Source organism: Lonchura striata, chromosome 17 (assembly GCF_050655825.1).
Source record: "Lonchura striata isolate lonStrDom1 chromosome 17, ASM5065582v1, whole genome shotgun sequence".
Classification (NCBI taxonomy): Eukaryota; Metazoa; Chordata; class Aves; order Passeriformes; family Estrildidae; genus Lonchura; species Lonchura striata.
This window is the reverse complement of record NC_140719.1, coordinates 6,997,115-7,023,253: the sequence shown is the minus strand read 5'-3', so window position 1 is coordinate 7,023,253 and position 26,139 is coordinate 6,997,115. Positions and strand designations below refer to the sequence as shown.

Below are 26,139 nucleotides of genomic sequence, written 5' to 3'. Positions count from 1 at the left end.
AGCATTGATCTCCACAATATCTTGGGACAGTGGATTTCAGGCTTTATTTGTGCAGTGAGGACACTTTCTGCCTTGCTCTCTGATCCTTTCCTAGAAAGTTCTGCCTCTTGACTCGCTGCCTTTCAGTCTGAGCATGTTCTGGGCAGTTTCCCCTGGGCACATCTTCACGCTTCTCCCCATTGCATTAAATCTGCTCCTTGATAGCTCAGCACTGTGAGCTTAACTTTGGCTGCCTCAACTATTTGGTGTTGCCCTTGCCTGGTTACTGATTCCTCTTGTTTTGGGTGTTCGGTGCCTGCTCTGCCTCTCTGGGCCTTTGCTCCCTGGAAAGTGCTCTACAATCTGATGGTTTATTTCTGACCCACTGGTTTCTTTCAGCTCAATTTCTGTGCAGAATCTGACCCTCCTTGCTCCCTCTAAATTCAATTTCTGCCCAGGCTGCTTGTCCAGGATAGGTGGGGAAACCACAGTGGCTGGTGATGGGAGACTCAGGTCCCTATCACGTGCACTGACACGTCTCTACTCAGTAAAATATTTATTCCTCCATTATTTCACAAGAGTTGTTTTTACAAAAACCTTACAAAAATTTCCAAAACACAGACATGCAGAAGAAAAAAAAAAAAACCAAAAACAAATCCACCATGGATCTCGTTACAAGTAACTGAAATGTACAAATAGAAAGGGCGAGAGAGAGCTTAGATTACAATAATCCTTCGGTCCTGCTACCCCTCCATGGGTGCAATTTGTATCTCTTCTTGGTGAGTTCAGCATTTCAGCATTGACTGACAAGCTGTGATAAACTGCCAAAAGCACGGCAAAGGAGGGGCCCTAAGATTAGGAGCAAATGTTTTCAAATATATATATACATATAGATATTTAGTGAAGAAATATTTATTCCCTGCTTTTTTTAGGTTTACAGAAACAGCATCTGCAAACTATTAAATGGGTTTATTTTCATTAATGTTCTCAAAGAGGCAGCAACATTTATATCCTTGTGGTTTCATCTTGTATAACTGTAAAAAGAGCCCTGTTCTTTCCATGGGAATAGGACCCCTCTGGCCCCCTCCTCCTGCCCCAAGTGGTGTTTCTCAGGGTGGATGACTTGATCCACAGTGGATGCCTCTTCCCCCTGGTTTGGCAGGTCTCCGTGCAGAGTGGGGAGCTGGCATGACAAATGGGAGGGATCCCAGCCCTGGAAATACAGATGGGGCAGAGGGTGGGTATTTAGGGTGACACTGCTCCCTGGAGGAGGTGGACAGGATCAGTCAGGCTGTGCTTTCTCCCTGCCTGCCAAGCTTGAGGAGGAGAACGTAGCTGTTCCCAGCTGGGGCCTGCACTGTAGAGCAGAGAAGGCCAGGGCTGGAGCAGGATGGAGGGGCTGGTTCACCCCCAGGCAGAGGAGATGGTTCTCCCACCAGGTTTCCAGCTCTGGGTGCTGGGTGAGTCCCCCCATGCTGGCATTAGCTGATGGCCCTGGTGTCACAGCCACTGGGTCCCACATGCAGCTGCAGTGAGAGCCCAGTGGGAATGGGAGAGAATGCTCCTGGAGCTGTGGGGACTCAGGTGGGCACTTTGTAACTGTGGCACTTTCAGCCTCGGTGTCACCAACCAGAGGATGTTTACCTGGTGGAGGTACCTCAGCAATTGCTCTTTGTCCTCAGATCTGTTGCTGCAGCCCCCAAACCAACCCCTGTTGGTTTGTGTCTTCTCTGTCCAGGCCACCCCTCTGAGTTGGTGGTGTCCCCGTGCTTGGCTGGTGGCTCTTTCCAGTGGGTGAGGAAAGTGTGATCTGGTTTCCAGTGGGCTTTGTCCACAGGGACACCCCACCTCCAGCACTCTGGCTGCAGAACTGGCAGGGGAATGTGGAGGCTGCATCTCTCCCCAGCTCAGTCCCATGGATGAGGGCCAGGTTGCCCACCCCACGTCCATCCCCTGCACGTCCCACCTTGGAACCTCATTAGGCTGCACAGCAGGGTGGGATGAGGGGGAAACCATTTCCTTTCTGCAAAACCAAAAAAGCCTCCCCCCATGGAGTTGCCGGCCCCAGACCCCCGAGCACATCTGCGGAGCTGCCGACGGGGAGGCTGTGCCTCCGGAAGGCGAAGCCTTCGTTGGCACGAAGCGCTGGGAGCCGCCTACTCAGCTGAAACCCAACAGCTTTTTCCAATTTTCTCATTCCCTGGGACTGTTCAATGACCTGGGGCTCTGCAGAATCGCTGGCAAATCCACCGAGGCAGGGCAGCGGTGCCTGCTTGGGGATTGGCGATGCATCCCCAGCTCACGGGAGAGCTCACAGGCTCCAGGAGGGTCTGTTGAGGTGCTGCAGCTCTGCTTGCCCCTCTGGGATGGGACAAAGCCTGATGCCATCAGCATAGGCAGCTCCTAAATGCAGGAAGCACTGTGCAGAGGGCTGGCTGAGACTGGCCATGGCATGGGTGAGCCATCAGCTTCCCAAAGTCCCAAACTTTGGGAAGTCCCAAACCCCACATTGTGGCTGGGGTTGCACAAAGAAACGAACACATGGATCAGCTTTGGCACACACAGTTGAGCGCTGCAAGTCACAGCCTGGTGGAAAGGGGGGCTCGTGATCCTCCCACACTGTCCCTGCGGGAGGAGAAGACCCAATAACTCTTTGGCTCTCTGGGCAAGATACCCAAATTGGTCAAATCCAATAGTCCAAGATCCTTCCATGTTTGGAAGCAAATTCTCGTTCCCTTGGCAAGTCTGTTTGTCCTCAAAGAGCGTGTGGGGGGTATGTGTGTATATATAGCTGTTATTAGAAGGGTGTGCGGAAAAGCAAGTTTCTAACCAAGTTCGCTCCATATGTGGCTATAATTATGTGCCACTTCGGCCTGGGACTGACTCTACCTTCAGAAGGGAAGGGAAGAGGAGAGAAGATGCTGAGACATTGGATGAGTGGCACGTGTGTTGGGCAGGCGGCGGATTTGTCCTGGACCGGCACAGGAGCTCCACGCTGTATCCTGGAGGAGGCCACGGGATGGGGTTTGCCCTGCTCAGTTCACGGTCGGCACCTGGTTCTGATGGAGGCTGAACTCTTTGGCTTTGAGGCGCAGGCTGGCGATGCTGTTGGCCATGTTCACCCCTTGGGCGGGCGTTGCGGTCCCGCTGGAGCTGTAGGAGGGCACAGTGCTGCAGGGAGGGAGCAGGGAGGAATGAGGCAGTGGCCCATGGAGAAGACCCCATGCCCTTTGTGGTCCTGCTGGCTTCCCAGACCAGGCTGGCTGTTCCCTGTTGGAGATCTCTCACAAGAACAGCCAAGGCTTCAGCATTTTTATGGGTTTGGATGGATGTGGGAACCCCCTCAAACTATGCACCAGGAGGCCCTGCTTTGTGCTTTTGGATGTGATGGCTGAACATGAACAGCTGGGAACCAGAAGGGACCCATGCCACCTCCTGTGCCGAGATGTGGGAAGGGTCAGCACGAGGCCAAGCAAATCCCTTGCGAGGACCAGGGCGCCTGCTCCAGCCCCAAAATGCAAGGAGACAGGGAAGCCTGCTCAGCATTGGGCAGTGGATGTTCAGACAGAGTTGAAATGGTTCCCAAAGCCAAGTCAGATGAGCTCCTTTCAGCCTCATAAAACTCCCCCAATCCCCAGCAGTGGCACAGAGCTGCATTCCTGCAGCAGTGGAGTAGTCTCTAGGCAGCCCTACCCCATGGCCACCTCCTCCCCTGCTCCTCCAGAGCCTCCACCTACCTGTACGGGGAGGTGCTGGTCCAAGAGAGATACTCAGGGGTCAGTGCAGTGGGTCGTGGTGCCATGGGCTGCTCAATGGCTGCTTCTTGGCTGTAGGATTTGAGCAGCGATGCCGATCTGTTGGCCAGCATCGCCCTCTCGTTGCGGCGGAACTTGGCCCTCCGGTTCTGGAACCACACCTGTGGCAGGGGAGAGGTGGTCAGTGGGGACCCGGTGCACGCAGGGATGTCCCAAACATCTGTCCTATGGGTCACAGTGATGTGCAGGATGAAAGAAGGGAGGGGACAGTCCCTGCTCCTGCCTGGGGGCGAGGCAGAGGGTGTTGTTTGCTTTCACACAAACCTGTGCTCACCTGGACTCTGGCCTCGCTGAGGTTGACCCTCCTCGCCAGCTCCTCCCGCACAAAGGCGTCGGGGTAGTGCGTCCTCTCAAAGACCCTCTCCAGAGCCTGCAGCTGGCTGCTGTTGAAGGTGGTGCGGTTCCTCCTCTGCTTCTTCTTCCTCTTGGCTGCCCCGCAGCTTGGGCTCAGGCTCTCGCCTGTGGGGATGGAACAGAAGCCACATGAGAGCCAGACCCGTGTGAGACCCTCCTGGGGGTCTGCAGTGTCCTGCTCTGTGCCAGCCACGCTCCCTCCGGGCACCTGGGACTCTGTGGGGAGCTGCATATGTGCAACCCTGTGATGTCCATGAAAATCAAAACCCATTTTGGAACTTGCTGGAGCTCAGGGTTAACCCCAAAATTTACCAAGGCCTGTGGTGGTTTGACATCTGGCTAAAACCATGCTGACCTGATTTTGGATACCAGTCTCAGTGTATTCTGGGGCTGCACTTGATCCAAACTGGAGCTCGGCTCTTGCTAAGACTTTAAGTCAACCTTTCATGAATGGTGATGAAAATTCAGCACCAAAACACCTCCAAGATGTGGGTCTCAGCTCCCACCTCCAGCACCCCCTGAGCCCCAGCTGTGGCATGTCCCCAAGGTGACACAGGACTGCAGCCAAGCATCTGCTCTTCCAGCCCTGTTCTTCAGAGCTCAGAACGAGCGGCACCGCATCTCGCAGGGCTCAGCCTCCGCAGTGTTTATTTCTGGCTTTGCTGGCTCATGGAAACATGAAGCTGAGGGTGTAGTCTGGTTTCTCAGTATTGATCTTGGGCTGTCAGCCAGGCTGAGATTAATCTCCTCTTTGTCACTAATATCATAAGGTTTGGGCAATTTTATGAAGCCTTTTTCCGAGACACCCAGCAAAGGCTTCGTGGGGAGCACGACGCGCTGTTGTTCTCCCTTGTGGAGGTACTGGTTAATGATTCTTTCTGTTAATAAAGCATCTGGATCCAATCTGTACCTACTGGTGGGAAAGCATTCTGGAATTATTTGAAATGTTAATAATTTTATGACATTCTGATTCATGGCAAGGGTATGTTGGGGCTTTCTGCTCTATATCCTTGCAGAGGGCAGGGTGGCAGAACTCACCACTCCCTGAATATGCTCACAAATTAAATATTTGCTAATAATATTAATCGTGATACTTATTTAATAAGTCCAGCATTTTCAGATAATGCTTGAGCAACAAACAAAATCTACTGGAAGGGATATTAACTCTGCTGTTTCAAGATACCATCAAGCTGTTGAGCAAGAGGAAACTTTAAGATCTTTAAGGCCAGACAAACCTTCTTGCACCTTAACTCTGAATAATTCAAGCCATGAAATATCCAACAGTAAGTTTTTCATCAAGTCCCTACGACTCTTATGTGCCCAACTACACCATTCCCCCAAGGCCTTTCTGCAGCCACTGGCATTTCTCTGGGTCTTTCATTGTGCTGTAGGTGCAACTTGGCCTTGGTTGACCATCAACAATCTTTGATCTTGTATTTTGGACATGGCCTTCTTGGCTGGGTGAAGACACGATGGACAGTGCCTGAAATATGTGTGGGTTTGAGACCCTTTCCCCAGCCAGGAAACCATGGGCTGCCCTTCACCACCAATCGTGTCTAAAGGCTCACAAATAAAATTCTCAGAATTCCCTCCAGCACTTCCTCCTGCAGCTTCAAATGTTCTGCCAGTCCTTTGCTTTCCAGTTGCCCCTTTTAGTTAAACTCCTTTTTTGGTCCTGTTTTCCCTCAGCGAGCTAACGAGCTGCTGGATTAAAATACGTAAGTCCAGCCATGGTTGTCCCAGAGTTTTCTGGGAGCTTGGGACTGAAATGGGAACCATCAGGCTGGGAAAGAGCTACAGGATGTTACAGGGTGAGAGGTTTCCATGTGGGTTTATGACCATGCCACAGGGCTTCTGGAGAAATGGTAGATCAGGGTTTGGTTCAAAAGGTCTAGTCACAAGGGCACCCACTGTTCCCCACCAAACTGGCAGTGATTTCAACAGCACCCTGGGAAGTGTATAAATAAAATTTATAACCCCCCTTTGGCTTTGTCCTCAATTTAAACCTGGCTATAGAACTTTTCCATAGTGATGGTTTTCCTTGCCCACTCTAATTTGGCTGAAAGAAAGGAGAAGGCGGAAAGTTTTTTTTAAAATTAACTCTCAATCCAGTTCTGTAGGATCTGGCCACATTTCTGACTGGTCTTTATCTCCTCCAACCCACAGAAGGAAGAGCTAAACAGCCACAGGAGACAAGTAGTGCTGAGTGCTTCCTCTATGGGGCTGGCAGTGATGCTGGGATCGAGGTTTAAGACTGGAGTTGGATCAGGATGTGTCCAAGCCCCAGTGGTTCCTGGGTTTTTGGAGACCTGCAAACCCTGGGCCATGCCAGCTCTGGGGCATTTTGTTCAGCCCCTATTGCTGCTTTTAATGGAGAGGCCTTCCACACCTTTTCCAGGGCATCTCTCTATGGCAGGGAGGCAGTTCCACACATGGAGTGCCTGCCTGGATCCTCTGCTCTGCTTAGGGATGAGCCTTGGTAATGCATCAACATCTTTTCCTCATTAGCTCAGGCATTGCAGGCTTGTGGGACCAGACAGATGCCACCCCAATTGCTGGTGGTGAGTGCCTGACAGGTTTACAGTGTACAGTCAGGCTGGATCTTCTCTATCAGAGATGCTTTAATAACCCCAAATCAGCTTCCCAGAAATGAGCATGGCTAAATTCTCTGTGGCATCAGAAAAGGAATGGGAAAAGGGATAAGTTGGGTCCCCTGAAGACCCCCTGTCCTCTCACGGCCATCAGCAGGACTCGGATTTAACCAGACCCGCTGACACCTTGATGGAGGAATTGGAAATCAGTTCCCCAGCCTGATGGGCTCCCAGGAATAAGAGTTTGTAATTGCACAAAGTTAAAAGCAGCTTCCCACCATCATTGTTCTGTCCCACAGCAGTGCTTGGGGAGATTATGGAGAAAGCCAAACCCTTGCCTTTGTCAGGCATAATTTGGGGGTTCATTTGGGCTGAAGGGACCAGTTTGGTTGGCCAACCCTGAGGTCAGAGGGACTCCTGAGCCTTCCCCCCAGCCACCTTCCCTGTATTTATCTTCCACTGATTACAATTTCCGCTGAAAGGAAAAGAAATGCAAGGAAAGGGGGAAAACAGGGGGGATAGCATTACTGAATAACGAAAGATGACATGCGGGGGAGGATGGGGAGAGGGAGGCACGGGGGCTTTGCACAGAGCAGGATGGGCCCAATGTGCCTCACAAAAAAGCCTTAAATTTCCCTAGACTGTTAGGAAAGACAGGAGTCTTTTCACCCGTGATGTGGATGAATTTTGGGGTGCTGGATGTGGCCTGGGTAACCTCCAGCCTCCTCTCTGGGCTGTCCTGCCCCAGGCAGTGCTGCCTGAGAGCTGCAGACAGCCTGGGCACAGCGCTGTGCCCTGCAGATGCCACGGGGTGCTGGGAGTCACCCCAAAACCCTTCTCCCTGTGGAGAATGCTCCAATGATGGCAAGCCTGGGCTGTGCTACACTGAGAACCTGGGAGCAAAGGCAACACCACCCCCAGGTCAGAGCTGTGCTGGTTCAGCTGGCCACCAACCAAGCCCCCTTCTCCCACTCTTGCCTTTTCCCTCTGTGCTTCCATCAGTTTTCCACAGGAACAACTCAGCAGGTCTCAGCCCTCAGTGCTGGGCTTGCCAAGGGGGGCCCTTACACTGGCAGGGCCCCCAACCTCCCACAGCTGCTGATGAGCACTGTAAAGAGGTAATTTTCACTTGATTTCCACCAAGGCTTTGGGGTTTGCCTCAGGAGCTCCCTTAGTGCCCAGTAAATGGCCTCAGAGCAGCTGGGGTGCAGATCCACCCGCACCGACCATCCCAGCAGCTCACTCACGCAGGCAGGGAACCTCCCTTGGGGCTTTATTGCCTGCCATGCTCAGTCTCCCCTCTGGACACCCAGTTTGGGGGGTTTATTTGCAAAATACTCATCCAGAGCGTGGTATTTGCCCAGCACCACCCCTGCCACCCCAGATGGTCACTTCAGCCAGCTGCCAGCCTGTCTCTTCCCCAGGTGATGCTGCAAACCCCTCTCCCTGCCACTACCAACACATCCTGGAACAAGTTTTCCTGAGTCCAGCTCTACTACTTGGCTTTGGGGTGCAAATACCCCCATTTTTCAGGTCAGAAGGCAGCAAGTTCAACCCTCTCACGCAAAAAGCCCAGGCTACATCTCCTCCAACGTGTTTCATTTTCCATTGCACCGCAGCCCCCATGGCCCTGAAACGTTTTCTGTCATTAAATTATTTCACACGTTCCATTTATTTGCGAGCAGTTTGCCAAAGACCCTTTAAGCTTTAAATTTTTCACACCCCCCCCCAGCCAAAATGATCAAATCTGCTGTACCATTTACTTCCCTGCTACGCCTGGAATGGCATTTTTTTTCCTCCTTTTTGCTTCTTGGGTATAATTTAAGGGTTGAAATAGCCTGGAGGGAATTAGCTGTAAATTCTTCCTAAGACAAATAAATTCAGCCCTCTAAGTTTCTACGTTTTTCAAACTGTTGAGAGACATTTTGGGTTTGTTTTACTTGAAATAATGATCGTGGCATATCTGACCCTCAGGCTGTGGCCGGCTCTAGCCAAATAAATAGCTTTTATTAATTAAGGTTTATCCTTAACAAATAAAACCCCAATTTGATCTCGGCCGGCTGAATTAGCAAAAATAAACAACGGGTTCTCTGGGCACTTGATGTGGATTTAACAAATTAACGCTGGGCCTTCATCAGGGAAGCCGCAGGGTGGTGGAGGTCTTTTACAGCCAAGAAATCCTTTGGAAAAACAATGTCTTTCGTTTCTCCCATGGTCTCTCTCGGTAAACATGTGCACTCCCTTCATCCCTTTATACACTCGGGGGAAGCGAGGAGAGCTCCGGCGATGACGTCTGCCAAAGCTTCATGTGCAATTGTTTAATTTGTTCCTCTAAATCACGCCGTGGGGAGGAAGCGCTTCCCCTCGGACTGCGGCGAGCTGCAGCAAAGCTCTGGGGTTTGGGAATTGCCCCTCCATGGTCTGTGCCCACTCCAGCTCCGTTTTGTTCCACAGCCTTCAGCTGAGGCACCCGAAGCCAAGGTGTGGCTTGGGGGTGCACGGGCTGCCAAGTGCAGGGAACCCCTCTTTCCAGCAGCCACTTCCAGCACTTGGCCCTGCCTTGGGATGCAGTTGGGAACAGCCTGGAAGCCCAGGGGGTCTTACCAGGGCTTTGCAGGGAGGAGGGATAGCAGGAGGGATGCTCCAGAGGCCAAAGGGAAGCTGGGCACTTGTCCCTGCTCACGGGCACAGGAAGGACGGGGTTTGCTGCAGTGGGAGATGCCGACACCACAACAGGTCTTTAATGTCCCCACATCACCTTGGAAAGCCTGGGGGGCTGAGAAGCAGCCAGGAACCTGCCCCTCCACAAGTTCTGGATCACCCAGGTGAGGTGCCTTTCCTGCACCCCACCACGAGCCCAGCCTGGGCGCACAGAACCAACCCAGCACCAGCCCGGGGGCAAAACCACATCGGTGGAATTCCCATTTTCTGCACTGTTTCACCCCAGTAACCAGGGGAGAAGCTTTTGGGGCCACCAAACCCTGCTCTCAGGATGCCAACCCCAGCTTTACTCGGCATGATGCTGTGAGGTCCATACTCACCCTAGGAACAGCCACGGAGATGGGGGACAGGGTATCCCTGGGGAACGAGGGCTGTCAGCCCCTCCCCAGGCTCCCACTGCTGGGAGAAGGCTCCCACCTCCTCATCCTGACCCACTGCCCCTCCCTGTCCCACCTCCAGCCCAGCCCCACCCTCACAAAGACCCCGGGAATGCTGAAGGCTCTGAGGGGAGGCTGAAGCCGGGGGGGTCCAAATGTGCTGAGTCCGAAGGAAACTTTCTCGGCTCAAGTGGCGTACATGAAAAATTTAAGAGAGGGGCAAGTCCCAGCTACTGGAGAAACATTACAGCGAAATGTTTCCGAGGATGTTTCACCTCATTAATTGTGAAAAAACTGAAACGCTGACACGTTTTTACAGGCTGCCAGTTTTGCTGGGGGAAAAGTGTCTCTGTTCAAAAGGAGCAGCAAAAGCCTGGACCAAGAAAGAGGCCAAGGCTGTCCCGGGGGGGGCCTTAGCCTGTGCTCACTGACAGGCAGCAGCAGCCTGTTTTATGGTTATAGAGCTGCCTCTGCACCAGCCAGAAACCACCCAGCACCACAGTTTGCTCCCCCCAGCCACACAGACACACAGTTTTTGGGAAGATCCTGCCCAACTGTGCTGCAGCCCCAGGGATGCTCCGTGCACAGCCTGCACCCCCAGAGCCCAGGAGGTTTTCCCCTTGCACCCCTGGATGGTGTGTGGTTTCTGAGCACCCATCACAGCAAGTCCAGCTAAAAGCCAGAACAAACCAGGAAGGTCCTGGCTGAGCCAGCAGCATCCTTGGATCCCTGTGGGGTGTGTCCAGCTTGTGCTGGTAACCCAGTGGTGGCACTGAAACCTTTTTTTAGCTCATTATTAGTGCAGCAAATGCATTAGAAACATGATGCTTAGATGGGTACTGGGAGAAGAAAGGATGTGAAAAGGAAGATCCCCATGTCATGACACACTGCTTCCCTTAGGGATGGTTCCAGCCCAGAATGAGCCACCAAATTCACTGCCGAGAGCTGTGAGTGGATTCAGAGCTGGCTCTCCAGCTGACTCTGGAGCAAGGGCAGCTGTGCTGCAAAGCCCAGGTGCACAAGAGAGAGAAGATCAGCGCAGTGAGGAAGGAGGAAGATAATGAAAAGAATGAAGAAGGGAAGCAGATGCTGGAGACACCAGGTGAGGAACCAGCCAGCCAAGTCTTGTGCTGTGATTTAGAGAGGATGCCCTGAAAGTTGAAAGCTGGTGAAATCCACAGGGCTGCAGGCAAAGCCCCAAGGCTCTGAGTGCTCAGGAGTCCCTGACCATTCCCAGCACTTCCCACCATGCCAGAGGCTACTGCCCTGGCCAGAGGTTCCTGCAGAGCCCAGCACAGCGCTCACCCAGCTGAGGCCAGGCCCCAGGAATGGTGTTTTGGCACAGCCAACTCCTGCGTCAGCGGAAGCATTTAATGAATTAATTGCAGCCACATTCCCTGAAGGAGGAGGCAGGGTTGGTGGGATGCTGTCAAGCCTCAGGGAGGGGATAGGGAACATCTTTGGCCACAAAGCTCTGGTGGGAGTAAGGGGAGTAGGCTGAGCAGCACAATAAATTCTGTCCATTCTCCCAGGGATCCGGGAGAGATGGTGCCGTCACCCACCTTTTACCTGGGGGTGGGAACTGCCTGTGACAGACCTTTGGAGAAGGTGACAGGGACACATTCTGCTGCCAGGCTCACTGGCTCGGGATGCAGCCCAGCCTCCTGGTCCCAGCCCCAACCCTGTGTGAGGATGCAGACCACAGAGCCTGGCACCATCAGCACCCCCTGACTGCCCCAGAAACAGCCTCGAGAGCCGCGGCAGTGCCGGCACTGGCCGAGGCCTCTGGCTGCGCTTTCCCACCCGCCCGGCTCGGAGCCAGAGCTGGGACCACTGTGGGGCCACTGTGGGGCCATTGTGGGGCCACTGTGGGGCACTGTGGGGCACTGTGGGGCTGTTGTGGGGCCATTGTGGGGTTCACACTGCCTGGCTGTGCCCCCATGGTGGCACCAGCCCAGGGCAGCCAGCCCGGACCCATCCCTTGGGCTCGGTGCTCTGCTGGGGAAATGTTCCCTCGCAGGGCTGTGCCAGCATGGGGTGACCCCAGCCTGGCTCAGGCTTTCGGGAGCTGCCAGGAGTGTCCCGTGTGTTCACAGGAGCCTGACACAATGGGCTGTCCCCGCTCCAGAGCCACCACTGCCTCCATTGTGTCAGCGCTCCAAGGGGACAGAGCTGAGGAGGAGCTGGGCTGGGGCAGAGCTGGGGAGCTGCTCCACAGTGAGTACCCAAATTGCCCCCCAAGGAACGGCACGGTGAGGAGGAGAGGCTCTTGGAAGTCCTCTGTCTGCATGGATTTGCTGGGTACAGTGGCTCTGAGAGGTCAGGATCTGGCATCTTCCCTTCTCATGGCAGGGGAACGTGCAATTCAAAGGGGTTTGCACCCTTCTGGGGTCTCTCTTTTCATAATTGGGGCTGGGGTCACACAAAGCCTCCAAAAATTCATCCCCAGTTGTGCCAGTCTGGGTGTCCCCTACAAATGGCAGAGAAGGAGATGGGGAGACAGGACAGATGTCGGGATGGGTGCTCCTGGCTTCATGCTCCGAGGGGCTGTGCCAGACCAAAGGGCTCCTCAGACGGATGTTTGTGGCTGCAGGGCTGGGGGCAGCAGGAGCCAAAGCCCTCCCAGCACAGCCAAGTGCCTCAGGAAAAGACAGCGTGGTGGGTTTGACTGATCCAAGCCAAGTTCTGAGCAGCACCGACCAACGGGGGAGCAGGAATTTTCATTTTGTTCTCCTGTGAATTTGCCAACCCCCACGGTGGAGGCCCAGGGACCAACAAAAGGCGCTGGCTCTCCCCCAGCCAGCACCAGCCAGGAGCTTTCCCAGCAAGGAGACATTCACTGCAGAGCTTGCTTTCATCTCCCAGCCAGGACCTTCCTGGGGAGGGATGAGAGCAATGCCCAGGCTCTCCTGCACCTCACACCGCTGCAGCACCCTGGGGTGCTCCTGGGGATGCTGCCCCTTGGGGATGCAGCCTCCCCGCTTTGCCAGCTCGCTGGAACAGCCCAGCATGGAGAGTGGCAGCACGGTGGTGGCTCGCAGATGTGTGAATCTGTGGCTCAGGGAAACAGCCAGCCCAGACCCTGTGGCCAAAATGCTGGGATTTGGGTCAGCCCCAGGCACCACAGCGAGGGTCTGGACAGAGGGAACAGCCACAGTGGCTCCCCACAGCCACTGGAGAGGGGATGGTGGGACAGATGCTGGACCCTGCTGCCCTACATCAGGCTGAGCACGGCAGATGCTGCTTCCCCTCCCATCCTGCAGACCTTTCAGGCACCATTTGGTGCGTCCACAATGCAGCCACAGAGGTGCCAACATCGTTCACATGTGATATAACAGGTTACCTGGTTTCCCAGCAGGACACAGACATGTAATTAATTAACACTAATGAGACTTGTACAAGCGTTGGCCCAGGAGTAGCACTCACATTGCAAAGCACCACCAAAATCCTGGATTTAACTGCAAAGTGAGTTTTCCTGGGGGCTGGGAAGGGGATGGGGGGTGCCTCAGGCCATCACAGTGTTGAGAGCTCACTGGGACTTTTGCTCAGTGTTTCAAAAATAAAACTAAATCAGCCGGGGCTGCACAGCAGGAACGTTGTGTGGAGGGCTGGCTCCCAGCCAGGGACCCCTGGCATGGCAGTCCCAGCCTTCCTCTCCTCCCCAGCCCCCCCACAAAAAGGTGGTTTTTTGAAATTTAATAGGCAAAAGCCCAGGCAAGCCAGCCCCAGTGGCATCTGGCACTGAAACCCAACACCAGCCCCACGAGGTTAAAGCAGAGACCCCATTGCATCGGGGTCATTGCCAAGGGGGGGAAGGAGGCGGGCAGGGATGAGGGGGAATGATGAGAATTCCCATGATGTCCCCTCCTGCTGCCCACTGCCACTGCCCCAAATCCCTTCTCTGTTTTGAGCCAAAAAGGTGCTCAGCAAATCGCTGAGCACCCATTTATCAGTGAGCAGCAGCACCTGCTGAGAGCCCTTTCCACGGCCACCGTGGACACCAGCACGTCTGGCCAGGGCGTGGGATGGGGGGGAGCCCCCCTGGGAGCCCATCCCAGCCCTGCTCCAAGCAGGACCCTCGTGGGCGCCTGCACACACCGACGTCCCGGCAGCCCCTGCCAGAGCAGCATCGCTGTCCTCCGGTCTGCTTTTCATTTGAGGTCGGTGGCCTCTCGCCAAATTTATTGTAAAACATTCATTTTAATAAGTGGCTCGTATCTTTTTTTTTTTTTTTTTTTTTTTTTTTTTTTTTTTTTTAACCCAGCCTGGTTAACTGTTTCCAGGTTACAGCAGAAGTTTGCATGGCGGGGACAGGATCACAGTCAGGCTGCTGGGGGCAGGTGCCAGCCATGAAAAGGACATCAGAGGATGCAGGATGGAGACAGGAACGTCAGAGTCCTGCTCCTACAAAGGTCAGCAGTGCTGAGACCTCACCCTCATCCCTCCAAACCTTCATCCCCTCCAGCTCCCCAGGGAGACCAAGCACCCTCCTGCCACTCTGGGCACCCTGACACTCTCATCCAGAATTAAAACTTACTGCCCAGTGGGTCTCTGGGTCATGTCAAACAAGCAGAGGGCTTCCAGAAGTGGACATTGCCTGGTAGTTTAATTTCAACATTTGTTTTAAGTTTTATAAACCTCTAATACTAATAGAACTGCTTGAGTGTCTTTTAATTTAAATGAAAACAGTTTTTTTAAAATTTAAAAATTCCCCTGAGGTATTTACAACCCCCAAATTACAGCCATGTGGCCAGCCCAGATGAGAAAGTGAAAATGGTGAGGAAGGAGCGTGGCAGCTGCCCCAGCCCAAGCCCAGCCCAGCCCTGTAGTGGCTGTCCCCATGTCACCTGTGTCCCCTGCACAGGCTCTGCTTCACCCCTTTGCTGGGGACATGGGATCCGTGGGTGCACCAGCCCCATGAGCTGCCAGCCACCGCTGTCCCCAGCAGGATGGCATCTTTCTGTCTTTCCTGTCTTCCTTCTGTCTTTCCATTTTGGACTTCTCTATGGAGCAGCGTGGGTCAGGGGACAGGAGTCACCCATGACCCATCCTGTGCCCTCCTGAGTTGTGCTGCTGCAGGACCAGGCCCTTTGCACCCCAGTGCTGTGCCTGGGGTCCCCTAAGCACTCCCCTGCACCACCACTGCTACTGCCACCCCCACGTCACCCCTGACAGCCCTGGCAGTGTCCTGTGCCTCCTGGGGTGCAGCACAACCTCCCGACCTGGGGTACAGCAGGATTCCCCTGAATGGCTCAGTGCCACACACGCTTCCCCCTGCAACAGCCTGAGCAGCTTGGGGTGCCATGGAACCCCAGCACACTCACCTGGCATTGCCCTGTGCACTTTGGGGTGCCGTGGAACCCCAGCACACTCACCTGGCATTGCCCTGCGCACTTTGGGGTGCCGTGGAACCCCAGCACACTCACCTGGCATTGCCCTGTGCACTTTGGGGTGCTGTGCTACCCCAGCACACTCACCTGGCATTGCCCTGCGCACTTTGGGGTGCCATGGAACCCCAGCACACTCACCTGGCATTGCCCTGTGCACTTTGGGGTGCCGTGGAACCCCAGCACACTCACCTGGCATTGCCCTGTGCAGTTTGGGGTGCCATGGAACCCCAGCACACTCACCTGGCATTGCCCTGTGCACTTTGGGGTGCCGTGGAACCCCAGCACACTCACCTGGCATTGCCCTGTACACTTTGGGGTGCCGTGGAACCCCAGCACACTCACCTGGCATTGCCCTGTACACTTTGGGGTGCAGCACAATCCTCACCCCACCCCAGCCATGCCCTGCATGACCTGGTACCATGCCGACCCCCCGCACCTCTTGGGGTTCAGAGCAGCCCCTCCAAACCCCCCCTGCAATGCCCTGAGCAGCTCAAGGCTCAGCGCAGCTGCCCCGTGGATGCCCTGCCCAGCTCGGGGTGCAGTGCCCAGCCTGGGGGGCTCCGGCAGCCGAGCCCCCCGCTCCCAGCGCTGCCGCGGCCGGGCTGCGGTGCCCGGGGGAGCTGCGGGCTGTGCCCCCTCCCCTCGCCCCGCTGCCGTGCGCTCCCCGCCGCTCCCCCGGCTCCCCTGCCATGTGCACTCCAGTTTCCTTGCGTGTGAAGCCTGCAGCCTCTCGGATTCAGTGGCTGGAAAGGATGGCGCCTCTCCACATCTGGTTCAATGCGCGAGCCTGGCGCCTGGCTTAGCCGCAGTCTCCATTCAGAGACACACAGACTTTAATAGACTCATACAATTCTTCCTGATCTATCACTGCAGCCGCAGCTGAAAAGCTGCTTTATTATGTGCGCTCAAAGGGGGATGAGGAGGGAAGGGGAGGGGGCCGGCGGCTGGCGCTGCCGCTCTCGGAAGGCTCCCAGCCCGCCCGGCATCCCCCGGGACCTGAACTGTCCCCCCAGCCCTGCCCAGCCCCTCAGGGGCTGCTTCCCCCCCAAACCCGCAGGAAAGAGCAGCACCGCAGCCTCGTTATCTCTCCTGCTCAATTAACACCCTCCAAGCCGCCGTTTGCACCCGCGCCGTGCGCGGCGGGGCTGCAAGGGACGAGGTGGCCAAGGGGATCCCGAATGTCCCCCCTAATGTCCCCAGGATGGTTTCACTCCCCCACAGCTGGAGCGATTCCCCTTAATTCCTGCAACATCAGCATCCCCTTTAGCCCGCAATTCCCCGAGTGCGACCCGGGCTGCCCGGGGCTGAGGAGCTGCCCCGGTGCCAGCGGTGCCCGGGCGCTCCCGGGGCTGGGGGGGCACTCCCGGGGCACCGCAGGGTCCTGAGGGATGCTGAGCACGGACAGGGCGTTTCGTCACGCCGTGGGAAGGCTGGAGAGCATCGCCCGCGGTCATGCGTCCCTCGGGCAAAAGAAAAACATCATGCCTCAAGGGCGAGGGGAGGAATTTTTTGTGTTAATTCGCGGAAATTTAGGGTTGTTCAGTGAAAAACAAGTAGTTCGGCAGTTTCTCGGGGCAGTCCTGGTCAACAGGCATCGGAAAACTGCCATGAAATCTCAAATCAGGCCTTTCTCCCCAAAACTTTGCTGTTCCCATCCTCCCTGACCCTTCTGGGCATCACCAAGACCAGGCAGGGGGTGGCTGCCTCTGCCCACCACACTTCCATTCTGTTCCCAGTTGCTTTTTCCAGCCAGGAAAAACCTGATCTGCATTAACCCTGGTCTAAACCCTTGCTCAGCTCCAGCATTTTAAAGGATGCTCTGACCCAGTTCCCTGGCTCAGGGATTCCAGCCTGGAATGATAACTCCTTCCAGCTTCTGCTCATGCTGCAGGGAGGGAGCGAGGTGCCAGTGTGGGGACGAAGCCTTTGCCAATCCTGAAGCACCCGGGTCCCATCCTGCTTCAAACCTCATCCCTTCAGCTCCATGATGTTACAGCCCTGGGGAGATAATTCCCCCTGGCTGGAGGAAATCAGCCTTGGGTGAAGGGGTGATCAGCCCCTGGGAGGGAGGAGGGTTTCTAACACACAGACTCAAAGCCCCAAATCATTTCATCAGCCTCCCAGCTACACACACACGCCCAGGCTCTCTTAAAATGCTGATTCGTTGAAATTCACCCATCTTGGCTGCACAGAGTCGAAATTTCATATTTTTCCTGTGAATCAGCCCCATTCCCTGAAATAACAGCCCAAAAGAAAGGGGAAATAGTCTTGCACTGAGCTGTTCCAGGTCGAGTGAGACATAACAGCCCAGGGGGACAGGACAGGCAAGGTGTCCCTGCACCCCAGCACCCTCCTGGGTTGGGCATGGCTGTGTCAGGGGGTGTCTGAGCTGCTGTTGGGGACTAAAGCACTTCAGTGGGTGCTGCCAGGGCTCCCAGGGAAGTGGGGTAAAGCCTTGTGTCCCCACAACATGCAGGACCCCTCCAGTGTCCCCTCTGGACATTGTCACACTGATTCTCCCTGCTGGAAAGTGGCTTCAGAAGGAGCATCCCCCACAGCAATGCCTGCCAAAACCTGGGGGTGCCGAGTAGAGAAAAATCCCAGTGCTGAGAAGTCGGGGAGAAAAGTGATTTTCCTGCCCTCCTGGCCCAGCCAAGCTCTTGGGGCAGCTCCTGGGCTCCCCCAACCAGAGGGTTCCCATCTCCCCGGGTCCTGAGTTTGGGTTTTTTTCCCTTTATGCTCTGGCAGCAGCTCTCCCAGCCCAGCAGTGAGCACGTGTGGGGACCCCGCAGAGCCCTGCAGCGCTGCAGGAACGTGCTGGAATGTGTTTCCCCGTGCCCTGGGGAGGGCTCAGCGTGGGCAGGGCAACTTCCTGGGGCCCCTCTCCAGCCCACAGCCCCCCGAGCTGGGGTGGGGGGAGCCTGGAGCCCAGGTGTGGGTGTTCAGCTCATCCGGGGGCAAATTCTCCCCAGATCAGAGCCCTGGTGCCAGCAGGCAGTAAGAGCCTGACACAGGCACAGGGCAGGGCAGGATGGGGACCCAGTGTCCCCACAGGAGGAGCAGGAGGCTGAGTGGATGTCACTGGGGGACGAGTGGGATGGTGAGTGTGTGTCACCCTTCAGGGCTGGGGGGCACAGGGAAGCTCAGAGGGGTGGTAGCAGGGTGAGCCCCATGCCAGAAGCTCTACAGGACCTGGGGTCTCTTCCAGCTGTGTCCCCACCCCTGCCTGTGCCTGGCAGTGATTTGTGCAGCTCTGTCTGGTTCTGCAGGGTGCTGCTGACCCCATTCAGCCCTTTATGCTGCTTGTGCCATGGGAAAGCAGCAGCACTCCCACCCCACAGCAGTTTTTGGGTAGATAAGGCCTGAGGAATCCGTTTCCTCCTGTCCAAGGCAGGTGACCACGTGCAGGACAGTGATCCTGTGGCAGAGACACAGGACAAGAATCACAGCGAGGGTGTCCCCAGTCAGGGAGGGGGAAGCCTGGCTGCAGGCTGGGGCTGTCCCCTGTCCCCTGCATCAGCCTGGGGTGTACAGCATGGGTCCTTCCCCACAGCCCCTTTTTTCCTGACTGGGATATGCTGGGCTCCCTGTGAGTGGCTGGAAACCTCTGGATGAGCTGGGACCTGTCAGGTTCCCCCTCCATCCATCCATCCATCCATCCATCCATCCATCCATCCATCCATCCATCCATCCATCCATCCATCCCTCCCTCCATCCTTGCAGGAAGCAAAAACAAATTTGGAGGGCTGGGAGATGGCCAGGGTGGGATCTCCTACACAAATTAATTGGTGCTTACTGACTAATTGCTGCTGGATGGTGCACTGGGGACCTGCCAGCATCACACACTGGACAAGCACTGTCCCCTCCCCAAGGGTACAAGGGGAAAAACCCCATCCTGAGGCTGCAGCCCTCAGAGCCCTCCAGGCTGGGGTGTCCCCAGGCTGGGGACAGGGGGATGTCTGGTCACTGAGGGCAAGGATGGCTCCTGTCCCGGTGCCACCCACCCGGCTGGGCTGCCCTTACAAGGACAGAGAGGATTCACCTCCCCCTCTGCTTCAGATGCCACATTCACAGCTCTGCCAGCAGGGACTGTCCCCAGCCAGGGCCCTGCAGGAGATCTGGGAGGGCAGCCAGGCACCTCGGCCGGGGCTGTTTTGGGGAGCAGTGAGGGATGGTGGGTGCTGTAAATGCTGCAGCCCAGCCCCGCTGCCCCCCTCAGCCCATGGCAAACACCCTGATGCCACCCTGAGCAGCAGGGACCTCTCCTTGGAGAGCTGAGCCACATCCATCAGACAATTCCCAAAGCCTCCTGCCCTCCACAGGGGCTCCCTGCACCGCTGCCTGTCCCTGGTCCGGCACCCAGAAACCAGGAAAACCTCCCAGCACTGCAGCCTGGAGGGTGCCCAGCAGGTCTGGGGCTGTGGAAAGCAGATGGGTGCTGGAGAGAGAGCTCTGCTGGGTCTGGGTTACAGGGCAGGGGGGCCTCAGCTGTGTCCCTGTGCCCATGGCCCAGTCTCACTGAGGCACAGGGAATCAGCCAGGAGTTAATGGCACTGGGTTTAACTGGGACCAGCTGGGGCATCTCTGTGCACAGATGTCCCCAAAAACACATCCCCAAAGGCACATCCCCAAAAACACGTCCCCAAAGGCACATCCCAGCCGTGGTGTTACAGAGCTGCCTCCTGCCAGCACAGCCACAGGGGCCAAGGTGTCCCTGAGCTGTGCCCACGGCTGATGGGGACAAGTGGTATTTGGGAAGGCACAGCAGCACAGCCAAACTTGGTCCTGTGAGCCAGGGCCACCACAGTCCCTGGATTGGGACATCACAGGGACATCAGCTGGGGTGGCTCTGCCTCAGGGAAAGTACCCAAGCCCTGGGAGGAGTTTGGGGCTACCTGGGGCAATCAGCTACTGCTTTAACTCCAGGACCAAGTCCCCTTTTGCCTCTGATACCAGGTCCCTGTCCCTCCCTGCCTCTCCTCTCCCCTTTCAGCTGCTCTGGTTTACATAATTAAAGCCAATTTGGTGTAACAACATCTTAATGCCCTCTGCCCCTTTGTGTGCTGCTGCTTCTCTCCTGTCCTGCATCACTGCTCTGCTCAGCATCCTCACAGCCCCAGAACAGGTCAGAGCATCCCAGGGGATGAGGAAGGAGCTCCAGGCACTCTTTTGAAAATGGGATGTCCAGGGGCCACCACGCCTCCCCATCCCAACTGCCAGATCCCAGCCAAATAAACGATCAATGCATGCCTTCCCCATGCCAAAATATCCCCGTGGAGGGGCCACAGCTCAGCTGTGACAAAAGTGACTCTTTCTGAGTTTTCAGCCCCAAAGTGGAGCCAGTGCACGACTCCCTCTCCCATCCCCAGGCGGCACCAAAAGTAAGTTCATTGTTTGAAAAGCCATCAGTCAAGGCTTGCTGGCTAAAATTACCCTCCTGCTTTATCATCTTGAGAACATTAAGGGCTGTTGTTAACAGATGTTTCGCGTTACACATTATTTGTTAGTCTAATGAAAGGAGGTGAACAAGCTTTCAAGACCTCAGAAGTTGTGCCGAAGGTTTTCCATGGGAGGCTGCTGCACCACTCCAGGGGAGAATGAAGACGAAGATGAGGGTGTGAATGAGCTCTCACCACCCTGTTGACTTTTCCTCGCTCTTGCCTGGCTTGTGGGATTTCTGATTTTTGGGTGTCATGAGAGCAATGTGTTACACAGATATTTGTATTCGCCGTCCCAGGAGGACACGCTAGGCACACTCGGGGCCAGTCTGGGGCTGTGGCCGAGGCAGGGGCTGAGCAGCCCCTTGGCTGGAGAGGGAGTCGGGCATGGCTTTGGTCCTCAGAAGCCTCCAAAGTGCCAGCAGGAAGGGATGTGCCAGCCCTGCAAGGGACTGCTGGAGGAGAGGTGTGCCAAGGGCTGTGGGGTGGGGCTGGGTGAGGTCAGAAAGGGCTGAATCCCCTTCTGCAGAGAATAAACCCCTGCCCGGAGCTTCTCTGGCTGTGCCAACCTCGGGAATGGAAAGCTCTCACTGCAGCTTCCCTGGGGAAGGGGAGGGGGTTTTGTTGGGGTGGGCACAGCCTGGGGCTGCCTAAAGCATCCTTGTGCCAGCTCTGCCAGCGCAGCCCCCGGTGAGCCCTGCCTGCTGCAGGGGGCCCAGCAGCTCCACAGCAGGTTCAGGGCTGCTCTTCCTCCAACCCAGCAGCACAGTGACCCCGAGGGCTCCTGGCTGGAGCTCAGAGCCACGTCCTGCAGAGAGCTGCAGGGGCACCATGGCCCTGCATCCCACTGCCACCAACTGCGGGGCTCCAAACCTGCATCTGGCAGAAAAACCCCACGGGGGTGGGGAGGAAGGTGAGAGCAAACGCCGAGAGGCTGTTTTATTTCAGGATGCCAATAAAATATAAGGTTACCAGTAAAAGTTCCTTTGCTGTCATCGCAGATCTGGTGCAAAAGGCTGGTGCTCACAAAGGCAGGACGTTTGCCTGGTATTTCCAGTCTCCCCATCTCAAATTAGGAAATTGCATCTCAGTTAAGGCAGTGGCAGCAGGTAAGGGTCTCAGAGGTCCAGCTTTGCGTGCACACAGGTTCTTGTCTCTGTTTCCTTGCTCTCTTCTTGCCCACTGCTCTCAGCTCCCGGGTATTTTTCAACATCAGAAATGCTTCAACTGCTGGTCAGCCTGTCAGAGCATTCCAGATGCTGATGGTGTCTCCATCCGTGCAAGCTTGCCAGAACAGGTGCTAATGGGAAATATCTCGCATGGGCCAGCACTGCTGGGATCTGCAGACCAAACCCCAGGGCCCCTGCCAGGGAGGAATGGGCTTTTAGGGTGAAGAACAGGCTTGTGGTGATGGTGCAGCCTCGCTCTGTTTTTTGCATCGCGCTGGGTCCGCGCTGAGTTCTCTGGGTGCTTTAGGAGCCCAGCAGAGCTGTTGTTTCTCTGCTGTTTTGCAAACAGCCCTGTGAGACTGCTGCGGGCTGCGTTTCCCAAAGCTGCGCTGATCCCACACGGAATCCTGTCCCCCTACAGACCCACAGGCACGAGAAACCCTCCCCACAGCCCCAAAGCCACTGCTGCAAGCACAAACAAAACCCAAGGGAAAGGCAGGGAGGCTGGAAAATAACACTGAAAATACCAGATACCATCCCAAAAAGCAGCGGCCAGCCCTCAGCAGCGCGAGCTGGGGCTCGGTGGGGCTGCTCCATGAAGGGAGGAGGCTGTGCAGGGAAGGAGTTGCGGGTTGGGGAAAGATGCTCCAGACCTGCACTCGGTGTAGGAGCCACGGGAGGGGACAGAGAGAGTACCCGGAGGGGATCGAAGGGACTGAGCCCCCTTCAACAGCACAGATTCCCGGGTGAGCTGTGCACCCCGGCCAGGCACGGGTCAGACCCTCGGCAGGGCTGTCAGCACCCCAGGGCTGTAGAAAACAAGCCTGGGGTAGCACGGCCCAGCCGGGAGAGTTCTGGGGAATGGCACCCCTCGGGGATGGTGCCTGCCCCGGGCTCTGGGCACGGCGGGGCTGCACCCCCACCCCACGCTCTGCCTGCCCTCTGTCACCTCTGTGTCCCGAGGGGACACCCGGCTCCGCGGGGCTCTGGGGGCCGTCGGCTGCCCCGGCACTGTGGCTTTGCTCCGAGAATGGGGCGAACCCTCCTCACCCCCGCCGCAGCACCGGAGCGGGGATGCGCGGGACCGGCGGAGCGGCGCGGAGGGAGAGATGCGAGCGGGATTGTCCCGTTAAAAACGCGCCTGCGGCCGGGACCGAGCGCCATGAAACCGCGTCCCGGATCGGTGCCGCTCTCCTCTCCCAGCCCCGGTTCTGTCCCCGCTGATGCGGGAGACGGGACCCGCTGTGTCCCGGTCCCCGCTCCCCGCGCCCGGAAACCGAGACCGGGAGCCCGGGGGGACACGGGGACACCGCAGGCCGCGCAGCCCGGCACGGAGCGACTTCCCGGGAGCGTCCCGGGCCCGACACCTCCGGTGCCGGCGAGGAGGCGGCCGGTGCGGGGTCCCTGTGTCCCTGTCCCGGGTGCGGGGTCCCTGTGCCCCATGTCCCGGGTGTGGGGTCCCTGTGCCCCTGCCCTGCCGCGGGGTCCCTGTGCCCCTGTCCCGGGTGTGGGGTCCCTGTGTCCCTGTCCCGGGTGCGGGGTCCCTGTTCCCCTGCCCTGCCGCGGGGTCCCTGTGCCCCTGTCCCGGGTGCGGGGTCCCTGTGCCCCTGTCCCGGGTGCGGGGTCCCTGTGCCCATGTCCCGGGTGTGGGGTCCCTGTGCCCCCGTCATGGGTGCGGGGTCCCTGTGCCCCTGCCCTGCCGCGGGGTCCCTGTGCCCCTGTCATGGGTGCGGGGTCCCTGTGCCCCTGTCCCGGGTGCGGGGTCCCTGCGCCCCTGTCCCGGGTGCGGGGTCCCTGTTCCCCTGCCCTGCCGCGGGGTCCCTGTGCCCCTGTCATGGGTGCGGGGTCCCTGTGCCCCTGTCCCGGGTGCGGGGTCCCTTTCTCACGGTGCGGGGTCCCTCTGCCGCAGCCGTCGGGGGTGCCGACGCACTCGCAGCTCGCCTCCATCGCTGCCCCAGTTCTCCCCACCGACCCTTTTGTCCGGGGTGCCCGCCCCGCGGCTGCCCCATCCCCGGGGAGCCCATCCCGGGCCGGCGGCACTCACCGTCCTGGGGCGCTGCCTCGCTGCCGCTGCTGCCTCCCGACGGCTCCGGGATGGCCTTGCCGCCACCGGCGGGCGGGGGTCCGGCCGCGGGGGTCCCGTTCATACCGGCCGCCACCTCCTCCAGGTCCAGGAGGTGGCTCACGCTGAAGTTTTTCCGGCTTTGAGCGTTTTCGGGCGGCTCCGGACCGCGCACGGCGCCGGGGGCGAACGGCTTGTCCATGGCAAAGGCTGGCGCCGAGTCCATGGCTCCCACCCCCAGCCCGCAGCCCAGCCCGAGGTGCCGGGCCGCTCCCCGGCCCCCTTTCCCTTCCCCACCCACCCCCCCCCCCCCCAAAAAAAAAAAAAAAAAAGGAGAAAAAAATTAAAATAATTATAATATTTTTTTAAATAAGGGGGAAAAAAATCACGGCTGCCCTGAGTCCGGCTCCCTCCCCAGCCCCTGTTCCGCCTTGTGCTGACGTCTGGGGAAAAAACCACGCTCCCAGCCCAAACTTTCTTCCCCTGCTCTTTGCTCTGGAGCTGTTCAAACAAACGCCCCTGCTCTGAGCCGAGCGGGGCGGCCCCTCGCCCCCCCCGGCCCTGCGACCTGCCCCCTGCCCGGGAGCGAGCCCCGCCGGCAGCCAAGCCGCGGAAAGGGGGGCAGAGAGGGGGGCAGAGCCGCTTCCCCCCCTCCTTCGCTCCCCCGCTTATCCCATCCGCATCACACCCCCCAGCCCTGTTTTAAGTGCTTCTATCAACAAGTGTAAGTGGCTGCGCTCCGTGGGGAGGGATGGGGTGGGCTGGGAGAGGGGCTGGAGGGAGAGGTGACCCGCAGGTTAGCGGGGGACACGGCCCCCCTCCACCTCCAACCACCCCCCTCCTCCGGTCCCCATCAACCCCGGAGCAAGGTCACCTCTCCTGGGAAAAGCCTGGCTCTCTCGCCTTAATGAGATAATTACGTCCTGCACCACAGTTAAAAACTCATAGGCTGCTTCCCTTGGGGTTAGAAAGAAACCTCCCTAATGAAAACCAGCCACCGGGAATAAGGAGTTTTTCCTCTTTAAAATGATATGTATTTCTATATAAATATAGATACATGCGCACAGATATGCGGGGAGGAGGCGGTGGGAGGGAGGAAGGGAGAGGGGCAGCCCCGGCGCTGGTTGCTGGTGTCCGGAGAGCTCTGGCCTCGGGGCGATGAGCACAAATCGAAGAGGTTAAACAATTTTTCCTTCCCTTCGATCCCAGCCGCTCTCCTGCCCCGCTGCTGCGGGGACATTTGGACGGGGCTGCGCTGGGCTCCACGCGAAACCAAGCGAGCTCGGCCGGCTCTGAGCTCATAAACATCCCTGCTCCAGCACGGCCGAGGGAGGCAAACCCCTGGCTGAGTTATTTTAACATTTGCCGAAAGCTTTTCTTGCGCTCCCTTCCCCTCCAGTCGGAGGCGTGCAGATTTTTAAGGCAGCCAGCGCTGCCAGATCTGATCTTCCTGACGGGGAAGCGGCTTCCCAGAGCTCTCCAGCTTGGAAGGGGTGCAGCTGAAGGCAGATTTTGGCTCTTTCCAGCTCTGCGGGGGGCTCCTCCAGTGTGCAAACAATCCAGCCCAGCCTCCCTTCCCCCTCTTTTTTGGGGGGGGTCCGTTTATGGGTTCTGCCGGTCCGATTCGCTGTCCCCAGGGGCGTTTTGGGAGCCAGCTCCGGTGTCCGGTTCTGTCCACTCGGGCTGATGTCACCCTGCCTCTGCTCCTGCTTCCCCGCGGGATGCTCCAAAGATGGGAACTGTGGTCCTGCCCAGCCCGGCTGGACGTGTCCCCTGTCCCCCCGTGCCAGGGCAGCGCTGTGCGCGGCGCTTCTGCGCTCCGAGAGTGTTTTGGAGCGCGAATCAATGGCCAGCAGCCCTCCTGGCTGCTCCGTGCTCACGGGGAGAGGGTGGCTGCATCCCCCCGGGGACCACCAGGCTCTGGGGGACCCAGCACAGCTTCGTGACACCCTTCCCTCACTCCATCCTGCTTTTTGCCACCGTGGGACAGACCCCACCCAGGATGGAGACGACCCCGTGTCCAGGAGAAACCGCCCCGACCCTTCAGCAATGGGCACTGGTTGGCTGCTGAGGGGGGCAGGGCAGTGGGGACCCCCATCCTTGGGATGCCCCAGCACCCCCCTCTTGTCTCCAGAGCTGGGAACATCCTGCTGGGATTATTTTGGGGGTGGCTGGTCTTGGCGCATGGAGGGGCGAGGGCAGGAGCGGGGGATGGAGCAGCCCCACCCCCGTTTATAACCCTC

The 26,139-nt window shown here is 57.3% G+C and overlaps 1 protein-coding gene across 1 annotated transcript; it reads right to left on the bottom strand.

Moving 5' to 3' along the window:
- Positions 1 to 523: 523 nt before the first annotated feature.
- On the bottom strand, positions 524 to 24,177 carry PRRX2 (paired related homeobox 2). The gene is made up of 4 exons (XM_021551357.3): positions 23,879 to 24,177; positions 4,069 to 4,253; positions 3,717 to 3,895; positions 524 to 3,150 (listed from the first exon to the last, which is right to left on the bottom strand). The coding sequence occupies exons 1-4, from the start codon at positions 24,120 to 24,122 to the stop codon at positions 3,015 to 3,017; spliced, it is 744 nt and encodes a 247-aa protein (XP_021407032.1). The 5' UTR covers positions 24,123 to 24,177; the 3' UTR covers positions 524 to 3,014.
- Between the last annotated feature and the right edge of the window lie 1,962 nt (positions 24,178 to 26,139).

Bases quoted from the DNA above. Each gene is read 5' to 3' on its own strand.
- PRRX2 (XM_021551357.3), bottom strand. From the start codon at position 24,122: ATGGACTCGGCGCCAGCCTTTGCCATGGACAAGCCGTTCGCCCCCGGC. The intron at 4,254-23,878 runs GTGAGTGCCGCC...CCATCCCCACAG, and splicing joins CGAGGCAGCGCCCCAGGACG to GCGAGAGCCTGAGCCCAAGC. The intron at 3,151-3,716 runs GTAGGTGGAGGC...CCCTCCCTGCAG, and splicing joins ACCAGCACCTCCCCGTACAG to CACTGTGCCCTCCTACAGCT.